At 43.8% G+C, this 27,762-nt stretch overlaps 1 protein-coding gene across 4 annotated transcripts in view; it reads right to left on the reverse strand.

Moving 5' to 3' along the window:
- HOMER2 (homer scaffold protein 2) overlaps positions 1–27,762 on the reverse strand; it is a 55,545-nt gene that overhangs the window by 21,885 nt on the left and 5,898 nt on the right. For all 4 annotated transcript variants that reach the window (XM_069025301.1, XM_069025299.1, XM_069025300.1 and 1 more), the window contains exon 2: positions 10,086–10,242. In XM_069025301.1, the coding sequence (XP_068881402.1) occupies positions 10,086–10,242 (157 nt within the window). The remainder of the gene's footprint in view (positions 1–10,085; positions 10,243–27,762) is intronic.

Here is a 27,762-nt window from a genome sequence, read left to right on the forward strand (position 1 = left end):
TGTGCTGCTGCTGCTTGCTTTATGGGGAAAAGGGCCATTTCCACAGCTGCACATAGTGCTTTTTTTCTCTTAAACTGTCTTGCATCCCCAGGATAATTCCATGAATGATGAGGTTCATTTTTAACAGCAGAAGCCAACAAATAAAAAAAAAAATCCCATACGATTCTTGTCCTTCATAAAAAGAGATGCAAAAATAGCCCCCCCCAATAAAAAGACTAATAACTGTTTTTCCTCTGAAAAAATACCTCTGTTTTAAAGCCCTCACTAAGAACCTGTCTAAATGCAAAAGTGGGTTCACGATTGTGTGAATTCTATTAAGTAAATCTCCTGCTACACCTACTCCATTGCTCTCTTTTTCTTCCCAAGGTAATTAACATCTCTGCAGAGTTGGCTTCCCACCTCCTCCACCCAGTCTAAATCTCTAAAATCTCCTATTTTTGCTTTGACATCTGACTAGATTTTTTTTTCCTTTTAGGCACAGCACACACATCCACCCACCCACACGATTCAAAGCACCAGCAGCTGTTTCATGAAGAAAATCTACAGCAAGGGTTTTCAAACCCTCTGGAACAAATTGTTACCCAGGAATTTCATGCAACAATTTACAAAATATATAAATCAAGATGCTTGTGTGTTATTTTCATATGAGAAGTAAGATTCCTAATTTATCACAGAAAGGGAGAAGGATACAGTGGAGACTCTGTTTTTTCCTAGTGACTAATATTGGGTTGAGGGAGAAGGCTGCTTTAACAACAGTTAGAAAAAAAATTATAAAACTTCCCATAGACATATCATATTTACTTTTTGGGAAATTTAATAACAGCACACCATCTTCGTGTAGAGCATAACCACATCCCTAAATTAATTATTTAAGCACCGATAATTTTCTGCGTTCTTCAAGCTTACAACAACAGCCTCACTGGAGGCTGAAGGTCCCTCTTGAAAGGCAGGAATGGCACAACCACACAGCATCACTGAAGACTCCTCTACTCTTTATCAGCCTACACACCCTGGGAGTGGTCAGCAACAGGATAGCTTAGCTCCTCTCCAAAATCTGGAAAACCTGTCCCTCAGCACAAGCAATGGCCATGAAGGACAGGTACATTATTTTTAGGGGTAACAGCATGTCCAGGTTTCTTTGCAGTGACATCACATGGTTTCATTGACCTCTCTGCCATGTCCAGGTCCCCCACATCACACTTGAGTCTGGTGATCAGAAACCATTCTGGGTGGGGAGTTACTGAAACACTTGTTTTGACAGAGCTTTTCTGAGTAATTCTAGAGGGGTTTTAAAAAGGAAAAATCTACCCAGACCAAAGTTTCTCTACTTGCTGGTAAGTGGTGCAGCAAGAAATCCATAGCATGGATTTTTATCTTTTCTTTTTTAGTGAGTAACAAATTTCATTCCTGGAAAGGTTTTTGCAATCTCCTGGATTCAGCTGTGTGTGGTCTTTCCAGAGCCAGTGACACACACACACAACACACATACAAGCAGAAAAATGAGCCAGATAGGAGCAAACAGTGGCAGATATGCTTCTGCTCTTCTGTCAAGGATACAGCTGTTGACAGCACTCTGGTATGTTTTCTCCTAAGCTTACTAACCAGCTTCTGAAGGATTTACTTCCAGAAATAATCCAGGAAATGAACAGAGGATTTTTCACATTTCAAAGTTAATAACTTGGAAAGAGATTAATATAGAAATGTTTAAGTGATATGAGTTCTAAAGCTCTAGACTTTAAATTTTTTCTACACCAGAACACAACCTCAGCAGATGATCATGATTTCTGGTTGATTCAATGTCAAGTGACCCACCAAATTTCCAGGCATTTACTTTGCTCCTTTTCTCAGCTTTTGACAAGCTCTCTTTTTCACCTGGAGACCTTAGTCTTTTTCTGTGCAAACACTTTTAACTTTTCCTTCTATTCTTGGCTCATCTCCACCAGTATTAGCAGTTCTGAAATTCCTATTGCAGTTAAGCCCGAACCATTTTTCTCTCATCCTCTGAATACTCAAAGACCTGTTCACACAAGTGCACCCAATAAAACCAGCTCTACCTTTCTAAACCTGTCTTAGCAACTGTTGACAATTCTCCTGCAGACACAACTCCAGGCAATATACTATCCTCCCAGTTATTAAATCCTGCACCTCCCCTCAGCCTGAATTTCTGAATACCTGATATCATCTTAGGCAAATAAAGGATGATGCAAGTGATAGTCTCATCCTTGGCTGACAGCTCTGCTTCTCCTCTATGCTGTATTTCTCCCTCACCAAATTCCAAAGAAAACATTCTCAAGTTATCTGAATGTTTAGAGAGAAACCAAAACTCAAGCAACTTTCATCAAGCCAAGTACACCCCTAGCACAGACACCACAAATATTTTAAGATCATCAGAGTCTGTTGTTTTCCTTAATTTCATTCACTCTTATTCAAAGATGTCTTTGAGAGGAAAATGAAGTCCTGGTCTGTGGAGCAGAAGGATCCAGCACACGCCTCAGTGTGCCCACCCCAGACACTGATCCTCGGGGTAAAATGTCCATTGCCTTTCCTATTTGAGTCTGTCCTGCTCCAACTTCCCCAAACCCCAACACTCACATTTCTCTTTGATACTGCACAGGACCCCTTTGGAGCATTACACTTGGGGCACACCTCACACCTCTGAGGTGCCCAACCCTGCACCCCATGCAGACCCTCCTGCCTTGTGCCCCAGCACTGCCCCTCAGCCTGCCCCAGAGAAGCAACCCCTGCCTAGGAGACACCAGCATCACTCACTGATGGCAATTTCTCCTTAAATTGAGAGTTCTCTCTGAATCATTCCAAGTGATGCTAAAAAACCTGGAAGTAGCATCACCACAACTCTAACACCTTTAAATGAAATCAGGAAATAGCTATTAAAAATATTAATTATTTACTGCAAGTTGTTTCACTGTCTGAGTGAAAGGTTCCACCTTAGGTTAGGCTGGTGGGCTTTGACTCAGGCCAGGACAGATGTTCTGCTCTCAATCTGATGCTCATCACACAAAACAAAGGAGAACTCTACAAAAGAAGCAGCTGCATCTCAGCAGCTCGATACAGTTTCATTAGTTACAGCAACAACAAGGCCAAAAGGCATCACAAAAAGCAGCCTTGAGGCTCTTCAAGCATCTTTTACAAAGTCTTTTGTTTAGCCCTACTGGTATTAGAACACGTCTCCAGCAGATGAGCATCATTCTCAAGCTGGGAGATCTGAACCAGGAGAAGTGCAAAACACACCTGATGAGACTGATAAAATGACAGCAAATTATTTGAAAGGCTTTAATATGGATTAACAGCCTATACACACTGATACTACTGTATTTGTTCTGTCTCAACAGTAAAGTATTTATCTATTCTATTCTTATGTATTCCATTATCTATTTGGGGTGGTCCTGTGCAGAGCCAAGAGTTAAAATCGATGAGCCTTGTGGGTCCTTTCCAACACAGGGTATTTTGTGATTCTGTGATTACATAACATATATAGGAAATCATGAACCCACAACTAATGTTTTTACTTCATAGCCATCTCAGTGGCATAAAAGCAATGAGGTGTTTATTGTAACACACACACAAACTATGCACGCTGGAAGACAGGACTATGCATTAAAATTATATTTTACACCCTATTCTGTATCCCAAAAGATGCAGTATAATTTTTATATGGGGCATTAATTAGTTCCATTTGTTGACTCTGGTATCATCTACAGTGCTAACAGCCATGTTGAAATTAGCCCCAATAGTTCATGAAATAACAGACTACAATAAAGAGGAGATGAAGGCCATCAAATATGCTTAAATTTCTGTGCTACAGTAATCAGCCAGACCAGCTTTGGAAACCTTCTTTTATAACATATGAAGGTTTCTTTTGTGGACAGGTATGGACAAGAAGACACAAATACTGGATCAGTGAAATCAGACCTTCAGAGGTCAAAACCTGGACTCCTTTGCACTGGTTTGCCCTAATGCAGTGTCACCCTTAAGCTGGATGTGGCTTCTGGGCACGGTGTCACAGGCTGCCTTTTGAGGAAAGGTCATCAGAGTGTCACATGCTGCCTGTAGATGAAAGGTCCTTTCCATGTTGGTTCTCAGTGTCAGACATTTAAGTAATACTGAGCTCATACTCCCCCCCCTCCATCCACCTTTTATGGGTGCCACACTTTCTGAGACCACCAGAAAAGATTTCCCACCCAGCCTGGAAGAAAACTGCACAGAGGGCAAAAACAGCATGGCAGAAGAAGTTTTAGAAATAAAAGGAATATCTGTCTCAGTTACCCATTGGTGAAAAAAAAAGCTTTGAGAAGACGGAATAAGAAGTATTTTCTTTTAATTTAATCATGTTTTTACTAGCAGGGACTCTCTGGAAAACATAGTCCTGCCAGGGCTGCAGTCAGCAAAGTAATCTTCAGGGTTAGGAGTGGGGCCTCTTGGCATTTGGGCAGGCAAAGGGCAGCTGGCTGGGACCCCAGCAGCACCACGCTCCTCTGGGATACAGCACCTGGCACTCCTGACAAGCAAGGGCCAGAAATAAAACTAGGGCATGCAAAACTAGAATTCAAAGAATCTCCCTCCCTTTGACAAAACACACAAATACCCTCACCCACACCTTTCAAAATTGTAGCACTTAATTCAGGATTTATCTATACACATTAAAAGAAAAGCCAACACACCATTTTGTAAGGTCACTTTTCATGTACTTTTACATCCCTTTATCTTTGGCTACCCAAGGCTGTAAAACATCCTCTGTGCTTTCACTACAGAACTATTAAACCTGAAAAATTAGGTAGCTAAAAACCTCAGGTATTTCTGAAAAGGGAGGCATTTAAAAAATAAAACACCCTACACCTCTGCACCTAATTCATCGGGTGCGGGGTCCTCTGAGCACACACTGACACTCTGAATGCCAAGTGAGAAGCCAATATTTTGATTGTTGCTGCCACACATCATCACAAATCACACCCATGAGGTCCTAGAGGCAGAGTTAAATGCTGCCACACCAACGCAGACCCCTGGTGAGGTACACGCTGCCAGAAGCCTTTTATAATTCAGTGCCAAAAATTTTGTAATATATAAATTACTCGGTAGGTTTTTTTCCTGAGAAAGAGTTGCTATTGGTTTAATGGCTGAATTTACGTCAATGGAAGGAAAAAAAAAGAATGAAAATATCTAGCCAGATGAAGGAATTTCATCTGTGCTACCATACCCTGCAATTGTTTTCCTTTGAAAGAAAAGATTCTCAAATCTAAGAGTCACCTTTTGGCAAAATACTCTAGGATATTTTTAACAACTATGCCTTAAAATAATTCCTTTTCCATGGGCAAAGAAAAAGATCTGTTTTGAGCTTCTGAACACATCACTGGAGAACTCAATTTCCTTTTGTGTGCTGAGACACCTGCCTCCAGCCGTGACAAGAGAAGCCTGGTCATAAAGAGGTGGGCAGCAAAATTAAATTAGGTAGCAATTAGGACTAGTACAGGAACTGAGAGAGCCAGGAATACATCAAGTATCAGCAGATTTACATATCACCCCTTCTTACCTCCCTAAATATCTGCTACCACAGGCTGCTGGGGCTCTGTCCCTGCCAGCTTCATTGTCCTCTGTAAATCACACTGTCCCCTGCATAGATGCCACTTGATCAAACAGCTTCATCACACCATATAATGTACTGTATTCACTTTGGGGAGCCCTGTGTGAATACTGATTGGCAAAATTTGGCCCACACTCTTATTCTTACTAATTGCAATTTACTTCAGAAACAGACCCACTGATTTTGCTTTCCCAGCACAGCAATTTTTCTGGTTCTCTCTTCAATACTTTCACACACTTATGCCCGACTTAGCTGCTGATCTCCAATATCCAAGGTAATTATCAGGTCACAAACTCTTAAATGAACTAGTAACTAACTGGGAATGAGTGTCAGCCTCAGAACTAATAACTAACTGGGAATGAGTGTCAGCCTCAGAAGCACAGTCCTTATTTCTGTATCATGCATTTACCACAATTACTCTTGCAATGTAGTCATCTTTTAAACCCTGATTTTATTTTTTTTAGACATGTTTAAGCATCTCTCAGAGACAACTGGGGACTGGCATCTGTGCTGACTCGTGCTGTGTCACTTTTCTTTGCTGCTGCCAACTCAGTATGTCTCACTATGCACTTTATTGCTGGCTATTAATTTTTAAGCTAGCTTTATGTTCCTTATTAACAGCTCATTTCTGAAAAGGGAAAATTGATGATGTTGCAATCATAAGTCTTGTAGAAATCAACATGAACATCTGAAAAGAGGGCAGAGGCTTGTTTCTGAGGGATTATATTTCCAATTCCTTTCCCTCTTCTCTATACTGTTCAGATAACACGTATTTTCAGTTTATAAAAAATAAACAGACCCACCAACCAGGGTACTACCATGCATTATTCCTGAGGATGACAGAAGCTACTGGTCTGCACAATTTTCATACTGCCAAACTTTCTTTTTGCCTCCAAAAGACAGGCCAGTGTAGGTCGCTTTCCATGAGGAGCCCTGCGTGTGGCTTTCCCCACACACCCCACACCAATTGGACACTTACAAATTCACTTCTCCCTGCATCATCACCGTGTTTTGTCTTTTTTCAACAGGGCTGACTTCTGTCCACAACACTGGGCACTCTCACACGGTGAAGTCTCTTGGCTGCCTCATTAACTCTGAATCAGTGTGTGCCCTTGCATTTTACTGTATCATTTCCTCCAGCATTCATTATGCTGCAGTTAGCCTCTGGCTAGAAACTTCTTAAAACATGATGAAATTACTTGCTTGACAACATACAAGTCAATTATAATGTAATTAAAAGATACACTAATCTATTCCCTTGTTTGGTCATGGTATCTTGGTTAGGATCACCCAGCACATTCTCATATGGTATCTGTGAAATCTTCTGCTATAAATTGTAAGCTCCTGTCCACAGCACCTGTTTCTCTGTGAAAGACGCAGGAATTTGAAGAGCTGTTGTCTTCAGCTTTGCAAACACGAGGAATTAAAGTGGTACAAGCTGGTTTGAATCTAGGGTCTCTTCTCTGCAGGGCTTCATTTGCCAGGCATTTTAATGGGTTTATTTGTCATTGGGATGGGAGGATTTGGAAGGAATCTGGCACCTGCAGGTGTATGCTCTCTCCTGGCTGACCTGCACATTGGACTCTGGGTTTTCAGCATAAGACTCCTGCATACCCCTCTGCAAGGAAAGAGTTAAGCTCCCTAGACTTCACTCTGCTTCATATCTCTACCCTGCTCTCTATCTATTCCATTTTTCTCACCACCTCCATGCGTAGCATCCTGACTCTCCTATCCTTCCCCAAGGGGTAAGGCAAAGGCAGTGTTGCACTGAACTGGGCAGCAGAGCCAAGCAGCTCCCCTGCCAGCCAGGCTCACAAACGAGTTACCAATATTTACACCTTCAAACACACGAGCTCAGCAGTTCCCTTAATCCTCGCCTTAAGCCCACAGCTAAATCCTGCTGCTCCCCTCTGCCCTGCACCCCGGGTGTGTGGGGACAAGGAGGAGACAGGGACAGGCTACAGCTGCTGGGAGAAGAGAGGATGGGACTGAAGGACTGATAGGACTGCGAGGGTCCAGACCTTTGAGGAGGCCACTCCTGCGAGGATCACAGCCCATCAGGTCAGTGCTGCATCAGGAGGAAAGGACTCACCAGGGTGACACTGCCCAGCCTGCCCCGTGCTCTGCCACCGCGGCGCTCACGGGCTGCAGCAGCGCTGAGCTCCTCCACACACTGGCAATTCAACACTGCCCAGGGTGACACGTTAATGCTACAAGCAAAATCAAGCTCATGCAACCAGGTGATGAGCAATTTATAAGTGAAATACCCCGTATTCGTGATCACTTCAAAATACTTTTATTGTTAGTATGTAATGTCGACATAAGGTAAAAAACCCCTCAAAATTAATCCAACATCTGCATACAAATTGGACTTAACTGAAATTTCTCTGCAAGCCAATGTGAATCATATATATTTGTCTAAAATAAACTGTTAGAACAGCCCCTTTGCAGAGCAGACAAGGATGGAGAGTTGTAAGAGATACACATCCTTCATCACTGCCGTCCTTCTAGGGCCAAGTCCCTTCATTTACTTGAGCTTCAGCTTTTTTGCCCTTAAAACTGACATAACTTATGCCCACAGTGATGCTGTCACATTAATCCATCTGGTATTTGCCAACACACGGAGGACTTTATTCTAATGAGATGTACAGAAAGCAGGACACCATCATCTGAAGCTGCCTATATTCTTCCCTACAGTTCTACCCAGTTTCATTTTTGCCTGGAAAAGTAGGTCAAAACACTAAACAATACTTGTTTGAAGGGAAAAATGCAACTTTTAACTTATTCTGGCATAAACACGGGGTTTTTTTTTCCAAATCAGTGCTCTTAAAATGGACAGGCAGGGTCACGGGACTCTCCAGAGGTGAGCATGAAGGTAGCATCTATTCTTGACCTGTTCCTTAATCAGCAAAGATTCAATACAAGAGGAATAATTTATGTGGCCAGCAATTGATTCGTGCTTGGGAAGCCCCAGGGGAGAATTCTAATCCTGGCAAGCTCACCTTCTTCTGGGACACATTAAAACAGGGGGTGGGGGGGAATGATCCTTCCAAGTGTCTTTTGAGCAGGTGACAAAGCAAAGCTTGGGTGCCCAGCTAGTTCTCTGCACACACTTTGCAGTTCTAGGCAGGACCTCTGGCTGTGGCCATACGCTGCCCCTGCAGCTTCCCAGTAATTACTTTGTTTTCATTAATTGGTCTTAATGCATGCATGCACACCCACAAATCAAGCGACCCGCTGCTGTGAGTGCAGCAGTTTTGGCTTGCAAGTCGCACTCGCCCGGGTTTGTGAAGCCAAGAGCCCCCCAGCAGCAGCCTCAGCACAAGCATCCATGGGGTGTGAGCAAATCTGGGGGGCTCAGCATCCCCCAGCAGGGCACAGGGGCTGTGTGTGCCAGCTGCAAACTGCTGCATTCCTGGGAATGAGGCACCAGCACAAACAGCATCGTGAGGGGGAGATATTAATGCTGCACTGGTGTCAATGGAACATTACCATCAATTAAAGCAGGCAGTATGGCTGATTTACAAGCCAATATATAACCAAATATAGCACAGGAGATGTTTGGAAAAACAAGTACGTGAAATAGGCGCGACAAATAGAAAAGGTTTATTAAAGGATGATTTCTGTGATCTCTATCTCCCAGAACAGCCATATTTTAACATCCTTATCCAAACAGGAACACAGATAAACAGGCTGTAAACTCATCTTGTTACCCTGTGGCTTGTGCTCTGACAGAAATGACCGAGGATTTTCGTACATGAGCAAAACGTTTTCGTTTATACCTCTGACTGGAGCCTGCTAGGGGAAAGTGGTCACCCATCAAATGACTTTGGAGGGACTGATCAGTGGGATAAATGTAGTTTGTAATAAAAACAGTTGTCTAAGCAACCTATTCAGTCCAACTGATTTGGATTCTTACAGCAAATACTTCAGCACACTCTCTGGTAATGCAAAACAAATTAAGAAAAAAGGTTGGGGGAAGAGCCTTCATGCTTAACTTGTCACCCAGGGCTGATGAACTCCAGTGCGGAAGCTGAAGAAAATGAAGTACTAAACTGTAAATAGTTCAGCCAGGCAAAAGTGAATATGCAGCTGGCATTTACATTAAAAGCTGTAGTCTGCATGTATCTGTCTGCTTCCTCCTTTTAGGAAGAACATTTTTATCACCAAAAAGGCCTCAGCCTTATCTACCCTAATATAGGTGGCTGTTTCAGATACCGTGCTACTGACTCAATCTGGACACTTAAAAGTTCTTGGCTCACTGATCACGAAGTCGAATTCGTCAGAGAGAAAAATCAACTAAGCTGGGCAAAAAATCACTTTTAGGGTGCCCTTTGCTTTTCCAATTATCACTACAAGTCTCCATAATGTATTACATAAAAAATGGAGCATTTATAACTTATTTAATGCAGCCCCTCTGCGTTCAGCCAGGGCTGACAGTCCCGCACCTCTCCGCACAGAAACACGCCGGGTACCTGCAGCCTCCTACCTTGGCTCCATCCACACTGATAATCCGATAGCTGTTTCTCGTGCTGTCATAGAAGTAGGAAACAGTTACAGCCTGCTTGCTTGCAGGAACCCAGTTCTTCTTCGTGCTGGGGTCAATTTGGAAGACATGGGCTCTGGTGGTGAAGATGGGCTGTTCTCTGGAATAGGGAGGGACAGGAGAAATGGATGCATGAGTCGGCGGAAGGTGAAACGTCCCGGCAGCCCAGCCTTGACCAGGCACGTTGAAAGCACAAGGCAGAGAGCACCTGGCAATCCCCCAAATGAAAAGACAGAGCAGTGGTACTGCTGAGCCACGCTCCAGCCTTGAGTACCCCTCCTTGGCATCACTAAGTGACATTCAGCACCCTAAAGTTACCGCCATAGCCCAAAAAACAAGTGGCTTTTTTCTCCCCATGTTATACTACCTCAGTACCCATCTTTTCCTCAAAATATTTACTTCCAGGAAAGGACATTCACATGCATTCTTTCTTTCTTTCCCCATCCACGTATTTTGCCAAAAGCAACAAGCCCCCCCCCAGCTGGATTTCCTCCTCCTGACATTCCTGTGAACTGCTACCTACAGCCAGGGCTCCTCTGTGGGTGCACCAAGGACTCTGCTGACACACAGGCATGGTATAATTACTGAAATATTAATCTCTCTCCTCAGAATCCCACTGTTCTGTGGATGTGCATGAAAATTTCATTAGATGCAAACCAGTCAATCATCCTGGGAAGTGAGGGGGAAAAGAAACACAACCAAACCCCAGTGTTGATACAGATAATGCCTTTCTGTTCAGTTCTCAGTGGGTGACGTAGCACCCCTGACATCCCATTCCTAAACACCAGCCCTCCTCAGATGCTTTTTCTGCTCAAGAACACTGTGCACACAATGGACGGGTTTTGTTTTACCTTCAACATGGACCATGCAAATGACACAGAAAAGCAGAGAAGGTGCAGGATCAAAAGAACCAAATGTGATGCATACAAAGTCATCTAGGTTAAAGATCACAATTAAGGCTTCCTTAAATGCCATAAAACTAAATTCACCACCAACTATACCTTTAACCCAAGTTTTGCAGTAGAAGCAAACTGCAAATCAAGCTCTACTGAGTTTTTATATGCATTTTTATGCTTTGGTTCTTAAAAGCTACAGTATATAATGTTTTATATTTAGTGTACTGCTCAGTATATTCCTGTCCCATACAAAATATTACATCATGAATAGGTAACTGAAAGAATTACGACAGGATTCAAAACCAATGGTAGCACAATAGAGTTACCACCCAGAAATTCAAATTAAAATCGACGGGAGTAAATTTGCAAATATCAAACAGATTAAGTGATTTAAGAGTACAATGAGCTCAGAAGAGATGGAGTGAACTTGCAAAGCCCAGCAAGGCCTCAGGAGGGGGAAAATGAAACAGTGGTTTTCTCCTTGCAAGACTTATGCAGAGTTCTGCATTTTTCCAGGGGCTGCCATGCAGGTTTCTGGATGGACAGCTGTGCTGAACCATGTAAAATACTTATCCAAAATACATTGAAATGACAGTGGGACTGTCATATTACAGCTGTCAAAGAGTAGCATTTGCTTCACTTCTTATCAGTAACTTGCTGAACCCAGCTCACATTTCACATGCCAGTATCGATGCCATCCTCAGCTGGGTGGAAAGAAGGGCCAGGTTTCCTTAACATTTTAAAGTACTTCCATTATCCATTACACAGGATTAGCAGTGTAACACCTACAAAGGTCATGGAGTTTGTCTGCAATAACAAATTCAGGGAGGGGAAGTTTCCCCCAAGCTGTTTACTCTTTTAAGAAATGCACATTCCCTGACTGAAAACTAATTTTGAAATTTATTTTGCTTTTTACATAGTTCTGTATTTTCAGTTGACTCTACTAAAAATATGGTAATATGACCTAAATATTGCAGTCTAAATTTTAGAAAGCTTCCTCCATGCAAACCTATTCCACAACAACTTTAACTCTGTTACATTATCTTACCTACACCAGAAAATACTGTTAAAACTATGCCTAGGCCCTCTGCAGCAGGGGCAGTAAGCATATAAAGTAAATCCAGAGATAATAAAAGTAGAATGAAGGAAAAGACCCCACAAGTATCTGTCTCCATTTGTTCAGGAATCTTGAAGCTGCTACTGTTGAAACAGGAGCTGTATACATAGATCCCAGAGGATAAATCAATGGATAGTGAAGCTCAGAGCTGGAAATATCCATCTATCCATTCATTCTTTTATTAAGAAGTAAAGGCAAAACCTCTGTTTCTAATCCCATGATTATCAACAACAAAAAAGCCCACCTGCATTTGTCTGTCTCACAGTGACAGCGTGCTCATTGATAAATTATTAAAAATAAGAAAATGCAACGTGTAAACGTAAACATTTTAAGTCATTTGAGGTAGCTGATCTGTTGACCTTTAGTTGGGACTCAGATTTGGAAAGGCCAGTTGGAAGCTCCACGTGGTCTGGCCTTTCTGCCATAGGTGGCTCTACAGGTCAGCAAAGCCCCTGGACTGATTTGTGACTCCCTGAAGAAGAGGAAGCGTCCCCAGAACACAACTGCCTGGATTTCCCGGTGTTGCCGTAGAACAATTAAGAAAAGAAGATGCATTTCTGTGGCTGTGTCTGCCCTGCTGCATTTCTGTGCTCAGCTCTGGCCCCAAGGAGCCCAAAGCCATGGGGCAGAGCCCACGATTCAGCACGGGGAGCTGGTGCCACCACTTTCCCACACACCACAGCAGGATGGCAAAGCCAACAGCAGCGACAAATTCCAGCGGCACAGCTCTAACACGGGGGAAACGTGCATCCCAAACTCCTCTGACCACTGAAGCACACACAGGCAACTATGAAACCGTGGCACTCAATTTTCAAGTGAAACACTAAATTAGGAACTTTTAAAACTCTTTCCCACGGCCCTACAGAGCTCCTCCCAATTGAGAACGATTATTCTGTCTTACTCACGCGTAACTTCTGACGTTCAAGGAAAGCACTTTACTGCTACGGGAATGACTTCATTTCCCAGGGTTCCTTTCCATTTTATCAGAGATTTATCAGCTTTTATGATAAAACAACAGCAATGCTAACTTGAAACTCCTGCAGCACACGCTGCATGGTTTGAGCCCTGGGAGCTGGTCCTTCTGTGAGGCTGCTGGTTTGCCCGGGGAAGCAGGAGCAGCAGCACTGCCACTGGACCCGCACATGAAGGCAAAGAGAATTTATGAATGTTTAAAATCTCATGAATTTTAAACAAATCCGTTAATTATTGATTAAATACTCTTAAAAAACGCCAACTGTTTAAAAATCAATTTGACAGTAACATTGACTGCTCAGAGTAAAGCTGCTTGAAAAGTAGAACATGAAAAGTAGAAAATCACACCTAATAATTCTTTATTCAGTAATATAATTTAAGACAGAAACTGCCTTTTTTTCATTAAATATGGGAAGCATGTTTTATAAATATAATTGCAATTTTCAAGTCATGGTTTTACACATTTTAGTCGACCTTTAATTTCTGTCCTTGCTTCATACGAGCCAAATCTCAAGTGAAAAAACGACCACTCTCCCTTAACGCAATTAACCTTTTCTGAAGAATTTAAAAAGCAAACCACAAGATTCTGAAGCTAACAAAGTGCTCCACAGCTGTGTGAGACACAGTATCACTTTCTGGTTAATACACAACCATGCCATATTTCACAAGTGTGTGACTAGCTGCAAGCCATGTGTTTGTATTACTCCTCCTAATCAACGGGAATGAGCTCTCACTTAGGAAAAGTTCAAATTATTTAATTCAAATTTCCTTGTTTATCACTTGAATCATGAGCACAACCAGTGATTTAAATCACTTCAGCTGTAAAGAGTCCTTGCTGAGTGGCAGCCAGCATCCTGCGGGCTGTGGGATGTTGGTGGCCGACGGAGCTGGGACACAGCGAGCTCCAGCTGGGCAGCATCTGGGAGAGCCACGGATCCTGGATCCATGTGTGGGGCCACGTGGAGCCAGCTCCAGCTCTGGATAAGGCACTGATGAGTGAACACTTCTGTACTGGAGCAATCCTTTTTGGCAGTAAACACAACACGGTGCCTCACGTGGGTGCCTGTGGGATCAGCACCCAAACACATTTAAAGGCACGAAGTGCCCACTGCACATCAGGTGGATGCACTGACCATGAAGTAACTGGGACAAAATATTTTTTGTAGAATCTGGAACATCAAGTATATTTGTGACAAGAGCTCCAGTACTCCACCAGAGGCAAAACCACTAATTACACATTTTAAAAAACTTTCTCTAGCAGATCGCTTAAAATTTCTGGGATAAGGATTCCTAGTTTACAGCACAGGATTATCTGTGCTCTTCCCACACTAACTGTAGAGAACTTTGCATTAACTGTCTAATTTATCAATTGAAATGAAAATATTTTTTAAAAGCACATGTCCTCATGTATCTGCCATTTGGTGGAGGATGCACATGCCTGCAGACATCAGCGCAGAGATTCTGGAACGTGGTGCTTCCTGCTACAGACCCGCATCGTGCACACACTGAGTTTATACTACCTGACAGTGCCAGCAGATCTGCAGTGATGTGCTGTAACAAGTACTAGATAATAAGGATATCTCAAGAAAGAAGAGTAGATGCAAATGCAAACCCTACTTTGTGACATATCCCCCATCACTGGTCACAATACAAAAAACTGTATTTGCTAAACACAACATGATAAAATTGGTGACAATAGCTGTTTGGATTGAACATTGCTACTACTGCCTGATAGTGCAATCAAACAAATTAATCCTCTATGTACATATACTGTAGTTTGGAGTGCCATTTGTATTTATTTATGACCATTCAAAACCAAGCAATGTTGCTAAAAAGAAGAGTGCTGTTCCCACACCACCCCTGCCCGGGCATGGCTCTCCCACCAGGCCACCCAACAGCTGCCCTCAACTCCTGTGCAGAAACGGGACAGTGCCAACACCAGCTCCCAAAGCCACCCAGCATTACTGCTGCCTCAAAAGTGCACATAGCTCCAAAGGCTGCGAGCACGTCAGCGAGGCCAACCCCTGCCTTTGGTCCCAAACAGCACCAAATACCTACACCCTCCCCCTCGAAAGCAGCAAGCTCTCCAGTCAGTCTCCAAGATGCCAGAAGTCACCCATGTCCCCCTCTGGCTGCAGCAGTGCCAGCACCAGGGTCCCCAGGCCTCGGGGTGTGCAGCTGCCCTGCCAGGCTGATGCTGACCTGTCTTTCTGAATTCCACTGCTGAATGATGGCCCCCGAGCCCATGGATGGAGATTTTTCTCCTATTTGAAATACTCATCTCGATGAAAAGTCCAGGCAAGTTATGACACCTAAAAATTACCCCTGAAAATTGTTTTATCCGCTTGTAACTACTCATTTGTGTGTACGTGCACATCTCAAACTTTAACAACCAACCAACCCCTCTCCCCAAAATGCCAAAATTGAAGTAAAGGCAGGCCTTGGAGGAAGACAAAACTGTTGTGGGGAGAAGCTGCAGTTCATGGTGTCATGCACAGCAATGAGCACAGCGGCTGCAGTTTATACACAATATTAATCTTTGCTCCAAGCAAAAACTAAGAGTTCATTATCCTCCAACCTGTTACCTCTATGCATTCAACACTTGTGCCATCTTGGATCAAATCTTTTCAGAAAAAAAAGAGAACCACACAAATTAGCTTCTTAATGATGACCAAGGATGAAGTCAGAGAACCCCTTCTGACCTCACTGCACACACTCCAGTCAGAACAAGTGCATCCCCTGCTCCACAAACACAGCAAATTCAGCTGTCTCAGCCCAGTGCCTGAGATGCTGTCACCTCAACATCCATCACTGCCCAGCTCATGGCTGGGGTCATGGACCAGGACAGCAGCCTGAGCCCACTCAGCACGGGCAATATGCAGAGCTGGGGAGAGGCAGACACTAAATCTGTGCATTTTTTGGATGTGGTAGCAGCAAGCTGGCATTATGAGAGCAGGCAGTTCATTCCCGTCCCAAATTGCCATATGCTAATTAATCCAGGTCACTCAGATCTCATCAGCTGCCACAGGCAGGTTCTGGGGCTGGCTCCCAGTGTTACACAACCAGCAGCAACAAAGGAGAGCCTGCTTCAACTTGCAAGGGTGCAAAACTCAGCATGAGGAGAACAGGTGGGTAATGGCTCCATTTTACACCTGAGGAAACAGCCAAGGAGAGCGAGATGGCATCCCAGGATAACAGAGCCACTAGCAAGCCTGGAAACAAAATTAATCACCTCATTTCCTCTCTGCAGCTTTGCTATCACTATTGTGGCAGGGCAGTTTTATACCACATCTACCCAGGGAAGTTTTTGACTATGTGAATTCGAAAGGCTAAATCAACAGCTGACTATCCACCACTCAACAAAACAGACCAATATAAGAGTGAATAGTCTGCACAGAGCAGAGAGAGGCTCTCAGGGCATTTGACAGCTGCTCCTCCACACTGTGGAGGAAGGTGGGATGGGGTGCCTGCAAACCACCCGCCTGCAGCTCCCATTGGTCCTGCAGTGCCAGCAGCCCCTCCTCCTCACAGTTATTTCCACAGCAAAAATCACTTGTAAGGATGGAGACACAGCCCCGAGCAATACAGGGCTGGGAGAGAGGGAGGCTTTACTGCCAGTTGTGAACAGGGATGGGAGAACTGCCCCAGAGTGATGGGCTGGGCTAGGCAGGGGGCAACTGCACCCAGGTTTTGCTGCTCTTTATTCTCTCTGTAAAAAAAAAAAAAAAGCATGCAGGCACCCCTGAAAGTGCCAGTGTTGGTACTCAGCAGTCAAGCCCTGTGCTCCCAGGCAGCATTCCCTTCCAAAAAGGGTGGAAGGTACAGGGAATGACTGCTGGAAAACCCAGGCTGCTAGGACAAAAATTACTTTGCCCCTAAAAGAGAGAGAATGAGAAACAAACAGCTATTTTAAAAACAAAATTTACTCAAAGTCCTTCTTTTCAGTCTTGAAATTCCTGTTTTACAGGCAGACCAATCTCCACGCAATGAGGCTGAAGTGCTGAATCTGGCAGCAGTGTTAATCAAGAGCAAGGTCATGCAACTCGTTCAAATATCCAGTCATGATTCTCTGGTGCCCACTTGATATTAGATTTGATACCAACTCACCTGCAGAAATATATGAAATTTGTGCAAAAAATCCATCTTTTTAGCTGCCTTCATTTACAGGCATTATTATTTCAACAGAATATAATTAGCAAAAGTGCTTCTTGCATTCATAGGAAACATAACAGTTCCAGTTACTTAGACAGAAAAAAATTTAGAATAAAACTAGCTAGCTAAAGAATTGTCTGTTAAAAGCACAGACATCAATTAAACTCATTTTTTTTTTGTGGCTGAGTAAATCCAAAAGAATAAATCTTGAGGACAAAAGCTCTCAGTATGAAAATCATTTTAACATCTGTGAGGTCTCACACCACCACTGAGCCTTTATGAAGCCAATATCCAAATTAAAAGGCTTAACCTGGGCACTGAGAAAGCTCACACTTTATTTTGGGGCCATCTCCAGAGGTCTATTAACCTTTCAAGACACTGTGAATAAACACTCATACATACACAAGTGACAGGAGTTGAGAGGACCCTGAATTAATCCTCCATAGGTAAGGTTACTTACCAGAAAAAAACAAGTTGAGGCACATGTGTATGAAACTGGTTGTGTAACTGATCATTTCAGCGATTTTTTCTGAGAAGACATTGAAAGGGGATCCATAAATCTGCACCTCAGTAACGTTACCACAGCCTCCCATTTGCAAAGGAGTGAATTCATACCCCACAAACTGGAAAAAACACTTGTACTCTGTTTACACCCAGCACCTCTCCTACCCTCATGACAAACGAAGCTGGATCAGTACACGAACAGCCCCCCAAAGTCATTCCATTGCTCTGGATTGGTTAAAAATCACATCCTCTTCGTTCACCCCAGCTCCAGTGGAGTTAATGCTTTCAGCACAGCCTCCTCTGTGGCACAATGTTTGCATTGTAATATTTCAGGGAGAGATGCCATTGTACATTGAAAGTGTAAACCCTGGAATGGAGAGAGCAGGTCTGCAGGAGCAGGAGCACTTTCCCTCCTGGTGCCTTCCCTGCAGTCTCCATCCTGGCACAGAGCAAGGGCACAAGGGGATGTCCCAGACCCCCAGCTCTGGATCATGGACATGCCTGCATGGACCAAAGTCTACCCCATGCAGCTGGCCTTGGGAAGGAATTTATTTTGCATTTATAAACAAGGAGAAAATTCCTTTAATGCAGTAGTGGAGTCTTTGTTACTACTTTAAATCCTTTGTACTTCTGCTTGGCAGAAGGCTTGGGGTACTTTGAGGTTGTATGGGCTATTTGGTGTCTGTTTGCAAAATGAAGAGACTAAATGTCAGAGGATATATGATCAAAACACATGGTACCTACAAACAGAAGACTGGAGTGAAAGACCATGTGTATGCATGTAAAACCCACTGACACCACCAGGGCAGCATCTTTATGACTTTTTCTCCTCCCATGCTATAGGAATTTGCATGGTTGATGAGGATACCTTCACACAAAGCAATCTGAAAAGTTGATTTCAATCAGTGGCGTAATCAAAGCTTCACTATTGCAAAATAATATGATTAAACACTCCATTATTTCAAACGCCACAGCACTAAGCAGATCCTTGGAGAGGAGCACTTTTGTGCACTAATCCATGCATGTAATTATCGATATGCTTTCCCATGCCCTATTCAAATGCTCTCCCCTGAGGCTTTTCTTCCACTTACACCGGGGGAGGAAAAAAAAAAAAAAAAAAAAAGCCAATCAGTTCAGTTTAAAGAACAAGTTGTATAACTCTTTTTGATCTACTGCCCCAAGGATCAAATAAGGAATTCTACCAGCTGTCAGGTCAGAAGCAAACGATAGGCCACCACCAGGGGCAGGACACGGCTGTGCCCTGTGCTGGGACACGCTGCCACCCGGGCTGCTGCCAGAGCACCTGGGATAACAACACCCTCTGGTCTGAGCACTCCGTGAGACTGCAAGGAGAAGGGTACCAACAGATGGTTTAATACAAGGCCCCCGTGTCTGTAATGAAATCTAAGGATGTAAAAACTAAAAGCAATTAAAGGATAAGCAATTTGCTCTGGAAGAGATTAGGAAGATGCAAAGCAATGCCCACACTGGGTTTTCAGTGCACGTATTGACTTGCCCGTGCTGAGAGCAGCACCAGGCTGGCAACAGCATTGCCATGTTTAAATTGATTTGATCCTACCAGCCTCCTTCTAGAGCAAACCATCTAGAAGACAAAAAGCAACAAATGTAGTTAAGAGCACCAAAGGCAGCGTATTAAAAATAGGAAAGAGAGGTTCCAGTGCAAGCACAGCCCCTGTGCTCCCAGCCAGGGACCCCACAGCTGCAAGGGCAAGGTGCTGGGCACAACAAGGCATGGCTAAAGCCAGCCTCAGCCCCCACTCAATGCAGTCTATATTTGACAATCTGAAAAGAAGCAGATTCCCAGATTTTAACAGGCTAATAGAATCAACAGGCAGAATGCCTTGGTTGCTGCTTGCACGCAGGCAGCAGCTCTCTCAGGAACTGGGGGACACAGCTCCCAGCACCCGTGGAGCTGCTGGTAGCCAATAAGATAACAGAATGACACATTTCTTCTGCTTCAAGTTAAAAATACAAAGGAAATTTCAAACATTTAGAAGCCAACATTATTCACTTTGATCTTTAAAAATATAACACCATCTGTAGCAGTCAGATTTACAGTACAGATCTCAGATATGTACATTATTTGTTGGTATAAAAAGCTGTCAGCAGCCCCAGCGCAAAAGTGAGGCTCCTCTGGCAATCTGCTGAGTTTCAGAGAGAACTACTAACCTGAAAAACGTAAACAACAGGTTATTTGTGAGCAATACAGTACCTACAAAACAAAAAAACACCACTTCCCTTGCCACAAACCCCACAAAACTAAACCCCTGCAACCTGCTAACACTGCAAAGTGTACACATTTGCAGGTCATGTTGGGAGAAACTTACCACAGAAATTCCTGAACCTCAGTAGCCACCTGTTTCTGATCCCTGTAGACCTGTTCCATTGGCACCTCTCATTTCTGCATGTCCATGCCTCCAACATTGTAGGTTACACACAGGTTACACCAAGTGTGGTGTATGGAAGGACTTCATTTCAAGTATCACCATTTTTCAAGCTATGCAGGTTCCATAACTACAGCTATAAAGCAAATATGCCCAAAAAATTACATTTCCCTGTCAGCAGAGTCTCAAAAATTAGTGTGGGCTGGCTGAAAATTTGTAGAATAAACAAAACATAGCACACATGCCTTTTATAAGCTTATTATGCAAGATGAGTTTGGGTAATATGCAAAACCAAATAAAACATTCAAATTATTTTCTGGATATGCATTAGCTATTCCAAATCTAACCCCAGTTTTAAGGAGGTGACAGTCCCAAAGGGCCATGCTAGGACACAGGCCAGGGGAGAGACTGGCAGGAGCAGCCAAAAGTCAGAACCCTTATAATGTCAGATCATTAACAGCTTTAAAACCAAAAGGCCTTGACCTTTTAAAAAAAATATATTCACTCTGCTGAAAAAACTCTCTTCTTGCTTTTCTGAAGTCAAACAAGAAACCTTGGAAATAAATTCTTACCTGTATGATGCTAATGGTGACTTTTCTCATGTTTGTAGTATTTAGCTTTTTGTGCCTTGGGAATTAATACAACAGGAGAGGACATAATATTTTTTTTTGTCTGTGATATACTCTGTCCTGCTGGTATTTCTTGATTGAAAGACTGCACATAAATCTGGCTTTGCCTTATGAAATTAAGGTCTACTAGACATTAAAAAATCCAATTAGTGCTACAAAAATTAAGGCATACCATTTCCTCAGTCTCATTTAGACTAATACAAACTTTTTTCCTTTCTGTCAAGGGTGAAGGACACAGCTGAATGATGGGATTTTTTCCATCTCATTTATATATTGATGTAATAAGGGCAGACAGGTAGGCCTATGCAAGTGCTGATACTGTCAGCAGCCCAAGTTGCCAGGACTGTGAATATTGTCACTTATAGATTGATAAATGGACTACATGGACTAATTGTATTCCAGCGTCTCTGGACAGATGGTAAATCTTACAGCCATATGGTGATTATTTCCACTGAGCTGAAAGTATATTAACACTTACCAAATGTTTAAAATGATGAGATGATCTAAAGTAATTTTTCCAGGAACGGAGATAAAAACAATGGGCTCGGCTGGGCCGCACTCGGGGCTGGGCTCTCTCCCAGGATTCCCGTTCCGTGCAGGCTCCAGGGCCCGCGGCTATCGCGGCTATCGATGGGCCCGGCTGCGTGCTGGGCCCTCAGCTGGAGCTCAGGGCTTTGTGAGCACAGGGCACACTGTGCCTCATTTCAGCTCTTCTGCACGGCCCCTGTTTAGTGCCACTCTCTGCCAGCTGCCCGAGGAGTTGGTGGCACTGAGGCATGCGCTTCCTTTTCCTGGTATTTCTCATTCCTTCTCTTCTCTCTGGTGGAAATGATGCTGAAGTTATTGTCCTACTTTTAAAGGTAGCCACATACCTAACTCTGCCCCCCGCAAATCCAGCAGAGGGCTGCCCAAATCCTGAACACAGGACCTCTGGAGTAGGACTGACTCAGCAATGTGCATCTGCAGCCCAAAAAGCCAACCAGACTCCGGGCTGCAACCCAAGAACAGGTCAAGGGAGGTGATTCTCCCCCTCTAACCTGCTCTTGTGAAACCCACCTGGAATACTGCATCCAGGTCTGGGTCCCCCAACCTAAGAAGGACATGAAGCTGTTCGAGCGAGTCCAGAGGAGGACACACAGATGATTAGAGGGATGGAGCACCTCTCCTCTGGAGACAGACTGGGACAGTTGGGGTTTTCAGCCTCCCAGTACCTAAAGGGGCTACAGGAAAGCTGAAGAAGGATTTTGTACAAGGACATGTAGTGAAAGAACAAGGGGGAATGGCTTTAAACTGAAAGGGCAAGTTTAGATAATAGGAAGACATTCTTCCTTGTGAGGCTGGTGAGGCACTGGCACAGGTTGTCCAGAGAGGTTGTGGATGTCCCATCCCTGAGAGTGTTCAAGGCCAGGTTGGACGAGGCTTTGAGCAACCTTGTCTGGTGTCAGGTGTCCCTGCCCGTGACAGAGGTTACAACTAGATGGTCTCCACAGTGCCTTCCAACCCAAACCATTCTATGGCTAGACATGCACTAAATGCATTTTGCAACCCGCATGTCCGCTCCCAAAAGAAGAACCAACTGGAAGGGGACAGAACTACGCCCCAGCAATCCTGTGAAACAAATCAAACCAGCTGAGCAGCGGCCAGAGGCTCACCCTGCTCACTGCCAAGCCCACAACCACGAACCACGAGGTTCTGCAGCGCTGCTTCGGCACCGAGCGGGTGGCTCAGTGCCTTCACCAGCTGCACCCCAACCACACCGGGCTGCTACACATCCCAGAGGACACAACACACCTGTGCCTGCACCCTTTACTGATACTTTGGCTGTGGGGCTTTGAACCTTTTGTGAGATTTATGCAGCAGTGAATTCACCCTTCAGAGCAATGGGAGAATACATGCAGGAGACCCGATCCTCTTCTGCCCTAAGTTACTGCTTATTTATACCAAACAAATGAGAGCAAAATCAGCTCAAATTCTCCACAGATGGTTATGCTAGAATAATAAACCCATATTACACAAATTAAATTATTTTTTGCTTCACTTTTAGAACAGAATTCTGAACAACTATTTGTTTTAAAATAGGATTGAAAATGATGTTTTGCATTCTGTTTTGTTTCGCATGCACTTTCATGATAGGAAAGTCCTTGCTAGTGGAAACAGCCACCTCCCTCACTGGGGGAGAAAAAAGTTCATGTATCAGTTTCCCCTATTTCCATAAGTAAAATACAGCAAGTCAAGAGCTGGAAACGACACTCTTCATAGTCCCCGTGATCTAAAATTAATGCCTGGTGTTGGTATGCAGAATGGATCAAGTACTTGCTCAGCCACTGAGGACAAGGTGCCAACTGGTGAGAAATTCTTACTATGCTTTTCACACATTCACACTTTCGCACCCAAAGAATTAAATCTATTTGATTTGTTAGGCCTCTTTTGCAGGTCTCCCTAAATACAGGGAGTTTTTTAGGAAGCTTTACTACCCCTGAAAGGCAGCAGAAAAGCATTTCAGTTGCCCATTTCTCCCTAGACAAGGCAGACTAGCGCTGTGTTTTTCCATGTGCCTCCCAGCCAACGCTGACCCGGGCCTGGAGCTGCTGCCACCCTGGGCTCTGGCCAGGCTGTCCCCCCAGGCAGCAGCAGCCGCTCCAACCTCACTACCAGGGAAGGAAAAGTGCCAGAAAGGAGATGGAAAAAGAAAAGAAAGAGGGGAAAAGTAACTTAGCTCTAAGGTGCAAAGTTTGGTCCACCTATTTAACTCAGAGAAATCAGCTGTTCTTTTATGGAATAACGGCACCGAACCACCCCAAATCGTTCCCAGCTGCTGCGTGTCTATTTTGTCTTCTGGCCAATATTTCAGAGGTCATCCTGTAAAGCAGCTGATGAGCATAAACTCTTTCCAGCACAACCTCATGTCACTTGTGCTAATTTAACAGTTATTGGGAAAGGTGTTGGGAATCACTGCAATATTACTTTGGTATTTCACAAGAGAAGCCGTGCACAGTTGCACAATATTGCTCTCCCTCCAAAGGACAAGGATGCCAATTCACAAGGCAGGGAGGAAAGACCAAGCAGGGAATGCAAAGTGGATTAGATATTTTGATTCCATTCCAAATTCTAAGCTTAAAATATAAAAAAATCTTTGGCAACTTCTCCCCCATAGAATTTGAAATGCTAATTTCTAACTCAATGGAGAAAAGTTCTTGCAAAGATCTGAACAATATGTATGCAGGATTATTACTCTGTGGCTGAAAAATTCAGAACAGACCTTCCCTGTAGAGGGAAAAGCAGGTAACCACAGCCACAGGAGAGGTGTTTACCCCAGGCTTAGGTCCAGCTGATGAAGGAAGTTGTCCCTACAGCCCTGTGCAAACCACAGGCTTTGCAGAAAAGTCTGGGGAGGCAAAGCAGGGCAAGAGAGATTGCTGGGAGCATCAGGCTGCACACAACCACGTCCTTGAAAGCTGATGCATCTCCCATTATATGCAGTTTTGAAGGTCTCAGAAAAGACATGCTCAGAACCTTCTGTCTGGGGAAAGTCTTGGAGGATCACATGGAAACTTTAAAGACATTATTTGTCCTTCAGAGCTCTCAAACTACAAAGTGGAATTTCACATTGTGCACAAATACCCATTCCCCTGCTCCAAAGCACACAGGAAGGTGAAAGAGGCACAGAGGGGTAAGAAAAGTTCCCCAGGGAAGCATGGGCACATACACACTTCTAGATCTGCCTGGGAGGAGATGAGCAGCCTCCCCATCTACCCCCAAATAACTCCTAAACCAACAATTCCCTCACCAGAGCGTGGGATCTGGTCCTTGCTTCACAGCTATTGTGTTTCATTGTAACTGAGATTACAGACTCGAGCTTTTAACTCCATTCCTTTGAATTTGGGTGGGCGTAGTGAAGTGACAGTGAGATCCCTGCTCTCAGTCAAGCCAGTTTCTGTTCTTCTTGAAAAGTACCATAAACCAAATTAGAGTGTTTTTTATGAATGAGCATTTTTAGAAGACACTTTAAATACAAGTTTATGAGGAACAACTCTATAAACAACAGGCAACAGAAAATTAGCTATCTCCTGTAATGGACTATGTAAGTGACAAACAGCTGTCAAGCATAAAATAATCATGAAAAGAGAGCTCTCATTCACCTGTGTGCTGTAAAGTTTTAGGCAACTGAATCTCCTTTATTATTTCATAAAAGAATAAATTTGTTCCTATCACAGCTGGAGGAGAGGGGATTATTATGACAATCACTGAATTTAACATGAACATGAACTGAGTGCAGATTGTTTTATCTCCTCCTTGCACACCCAAGGGCGACAGCTGTGCCCTTGCTGTACACTGTGCCCATGAGCACTGCCCACCTTCTGTCCTGAAAGAAAACCAGGAGGCAGAAACCTCCTGGCAGGTCAGGGAGGAGTATTTCAGCTTTGGGGGTTTTTTATCAGGGGTTTGGACCACATGAGGGTGTAAGAAGCAGGGACTTTACCTGGAGGGGCAGTGCTTAGGTACATCCTATGTACAGACCACACAAGATACAGGCTCATCACAAGTAATATTAAGAGAGGAAAAAAAAAAGTGAAAAAAGGGAAGTGCATATATGCTATACATGGGTTTAAGAGAGAGGGTGAACCTCCTCCTTTGTATAAAGGTGGAATGAGATTAAACCAACCACCTTGTGGCTTTTAAGTTGTGAAACCCCACTTCCACATCAGGACATGCTACATGGTGGAAGCATGCTTATGGAGGGACACCAGAATAATCCAAACTGACAGCTCTGGGAAAAAGTTAAGCTAATAGGGACTGACGACGTCACCTTCAGGATTGGCATCACATCATCCTGCATGCCAGAAGCTGCTCTATCCCAAAAGGTAGGATCCTCCATGGGCAATTGTCATCAACTCTCTGCAAGCCAGATCTGCCACTTGGAGGCACGGAACAAGTTTTGAATCTGTAATTCATACAAATTTATCTATGTGATTTGTAGGACTTGGGGTGGTTGGGGGACACAGGGACAACTATGCTGCTGCCATCTCTGCACCAGTGTCTGAACTACCCATCAGAACAGAGCTCCTGCCTCGTCTTTAGACACCACCATCTCTGAAACAAATGATAAAAATGTGTCAGACTCTCCCCGCATTTCCCACGCATCCTCCAAGCAGCTCGGTGCCCCAGCACAGCCCCGAGTGCTGGCTGGGGACATTCTGCACATTTCATCTCAGAGAATGCTCTTCCAAATGCTCTTATTGAACATTTTCAGTATCACAAAACACATCGTATGTTCCCACAAACAACTGCAGAGAGACATTTTAGATGTGTGCCACAGATTCATAGTGGGAAGCTGGAATACAAAAGCCTGATAAAACCAGGGAATGAAACAAAGGCAACAATGAAGTGTTGCTGTTACAGATTACAGAGCAACTCACCAACAACAGAGAACTTGACTCAGCCATTGCAACACAATTAACATGAGGGGAGACAGCGTGCACCTTGAAGTACTACCTTTCAAAAGGAAAAGCTTTGAATACTCCCCAGCTCTGGCTACACTGTTCTTCCAGGGATGAAACAATAAGTAATTGAATACTAAAAATAAGATGCTCACACCTCCACATATAACATCAAGATTTCCCTTCAGTGCCAAGAAAGATTAAAATTCTGTATTTCCCCCCCTCCCACCCCCCAAGAAATACAGGGGTTCCATATCTGAGGAGAATCTACTGCAAAGCGCTAAGCAAACAACAAGTATTTATTCAGTCATACAGCACCATTTCACAGTTCCACAAGGAAGGATCCTCAGCACAGGCAGAAGCAGCTTTAGGAAAAAAATATTTTACAAGCTGGCTACATATTTTTAAACGTATTCCACAGAGGCCTTTGCCGTCTTGCTGCACTGAGGTACTAAACGTTGCCTGATAAGAATGCAGTTGCAGGATTATTATTATTATTATTATTATTATAAAGAAAATGCTAATGGGGAACAACACTGGCAGCTCTGGAGGGCTCTCCCAGGCCTCTTGATGCGCAGGCAGAAAAGTGCAACTTCTACAGAAATTTTCTTTTTGAATCTCAGAAGGGTTCGAGTTTCTAAATCCTGTAGGCTGCAGTGAAACTTCCAGATGGAAAGGAAACAGTTTGTCCCTTCAGGAATTCTTACAATCTTGCATTTTGATAAGCCACGTCAAATAAATAAAATCAGATCAGTGCACGGAGGAGGCGGGAAAGGAGGATGCGGTGCCACTGAGGGGAACAGGTCTGCACAGCGAGCAGCACTCGCTGCTGCTCACACCTCCATCGCCCTCTTTTCCCTCGTTCCCCTGTCTCAAATCTGCACGCTCTTGCTCCATGATAAAGCCACTGTTGTTTTGCAGCTACAGCTCTTGCTAGCCTTCATACATGGAGCCCACAAATCCTAGAACACCTACACAGCAGAGCTCCTGCTCCCCTATGAGTCATTAAGCAGGCTGTCCCGCTTGCTGATGTCAGCCAGCAACATCCATTTTTTTTTTTTTTAAACAAATCCTAAAACGCCTCGAGCATCAATTATTTAAAATATTATCTTCATTTTAATCCTGACCCCAGTGGCAAAATTACCATTACGAAGCAATTCCAAGTGATGCAGAGGGTCCAGCAGCCTCTAATAGTTGCTACGTCAATGAGGAGTAAGCAGCCAGCTCCTCGTGTCACACATGAGCTCAGCACAGAGCATCCGAGCCGGCAGCAGCGGGCAGACTTCTCTTACAAACAGGCAGAGAGCAGCTAGGATGTGTCACCAAAAATACAATCAAAGATCAACTGCATCATCCAATCTCATCTTGTACATTCTGCATGAGGGTGTATTACACAAGCCCTACTCACACCATCCCTAACCTGTGCTGGCAGGTGCGTGGCTGTGGCGCAGCAGCAACCTTCCCAGATGCTAATTGTCTATTCCCTGCCTAATTGCTCTTCCCATTA

This window comes from Aphelocoma coerulescens, chromosome 10, assembly GCF_041296385.1.
Source record: "Aphelocoma coerulescens isolate FSJ_1873_10779 chromosome 10, UR_Acoe_1.0, whole genome shotgun sequence".
Taxonomy (NCBI): domain Eukaryota; kingdom Metazoa; phylum Chordata; class Aves; order Passeriformes; family Corvidae; genus Aphelocoma; species Aphelocoma coerulescens.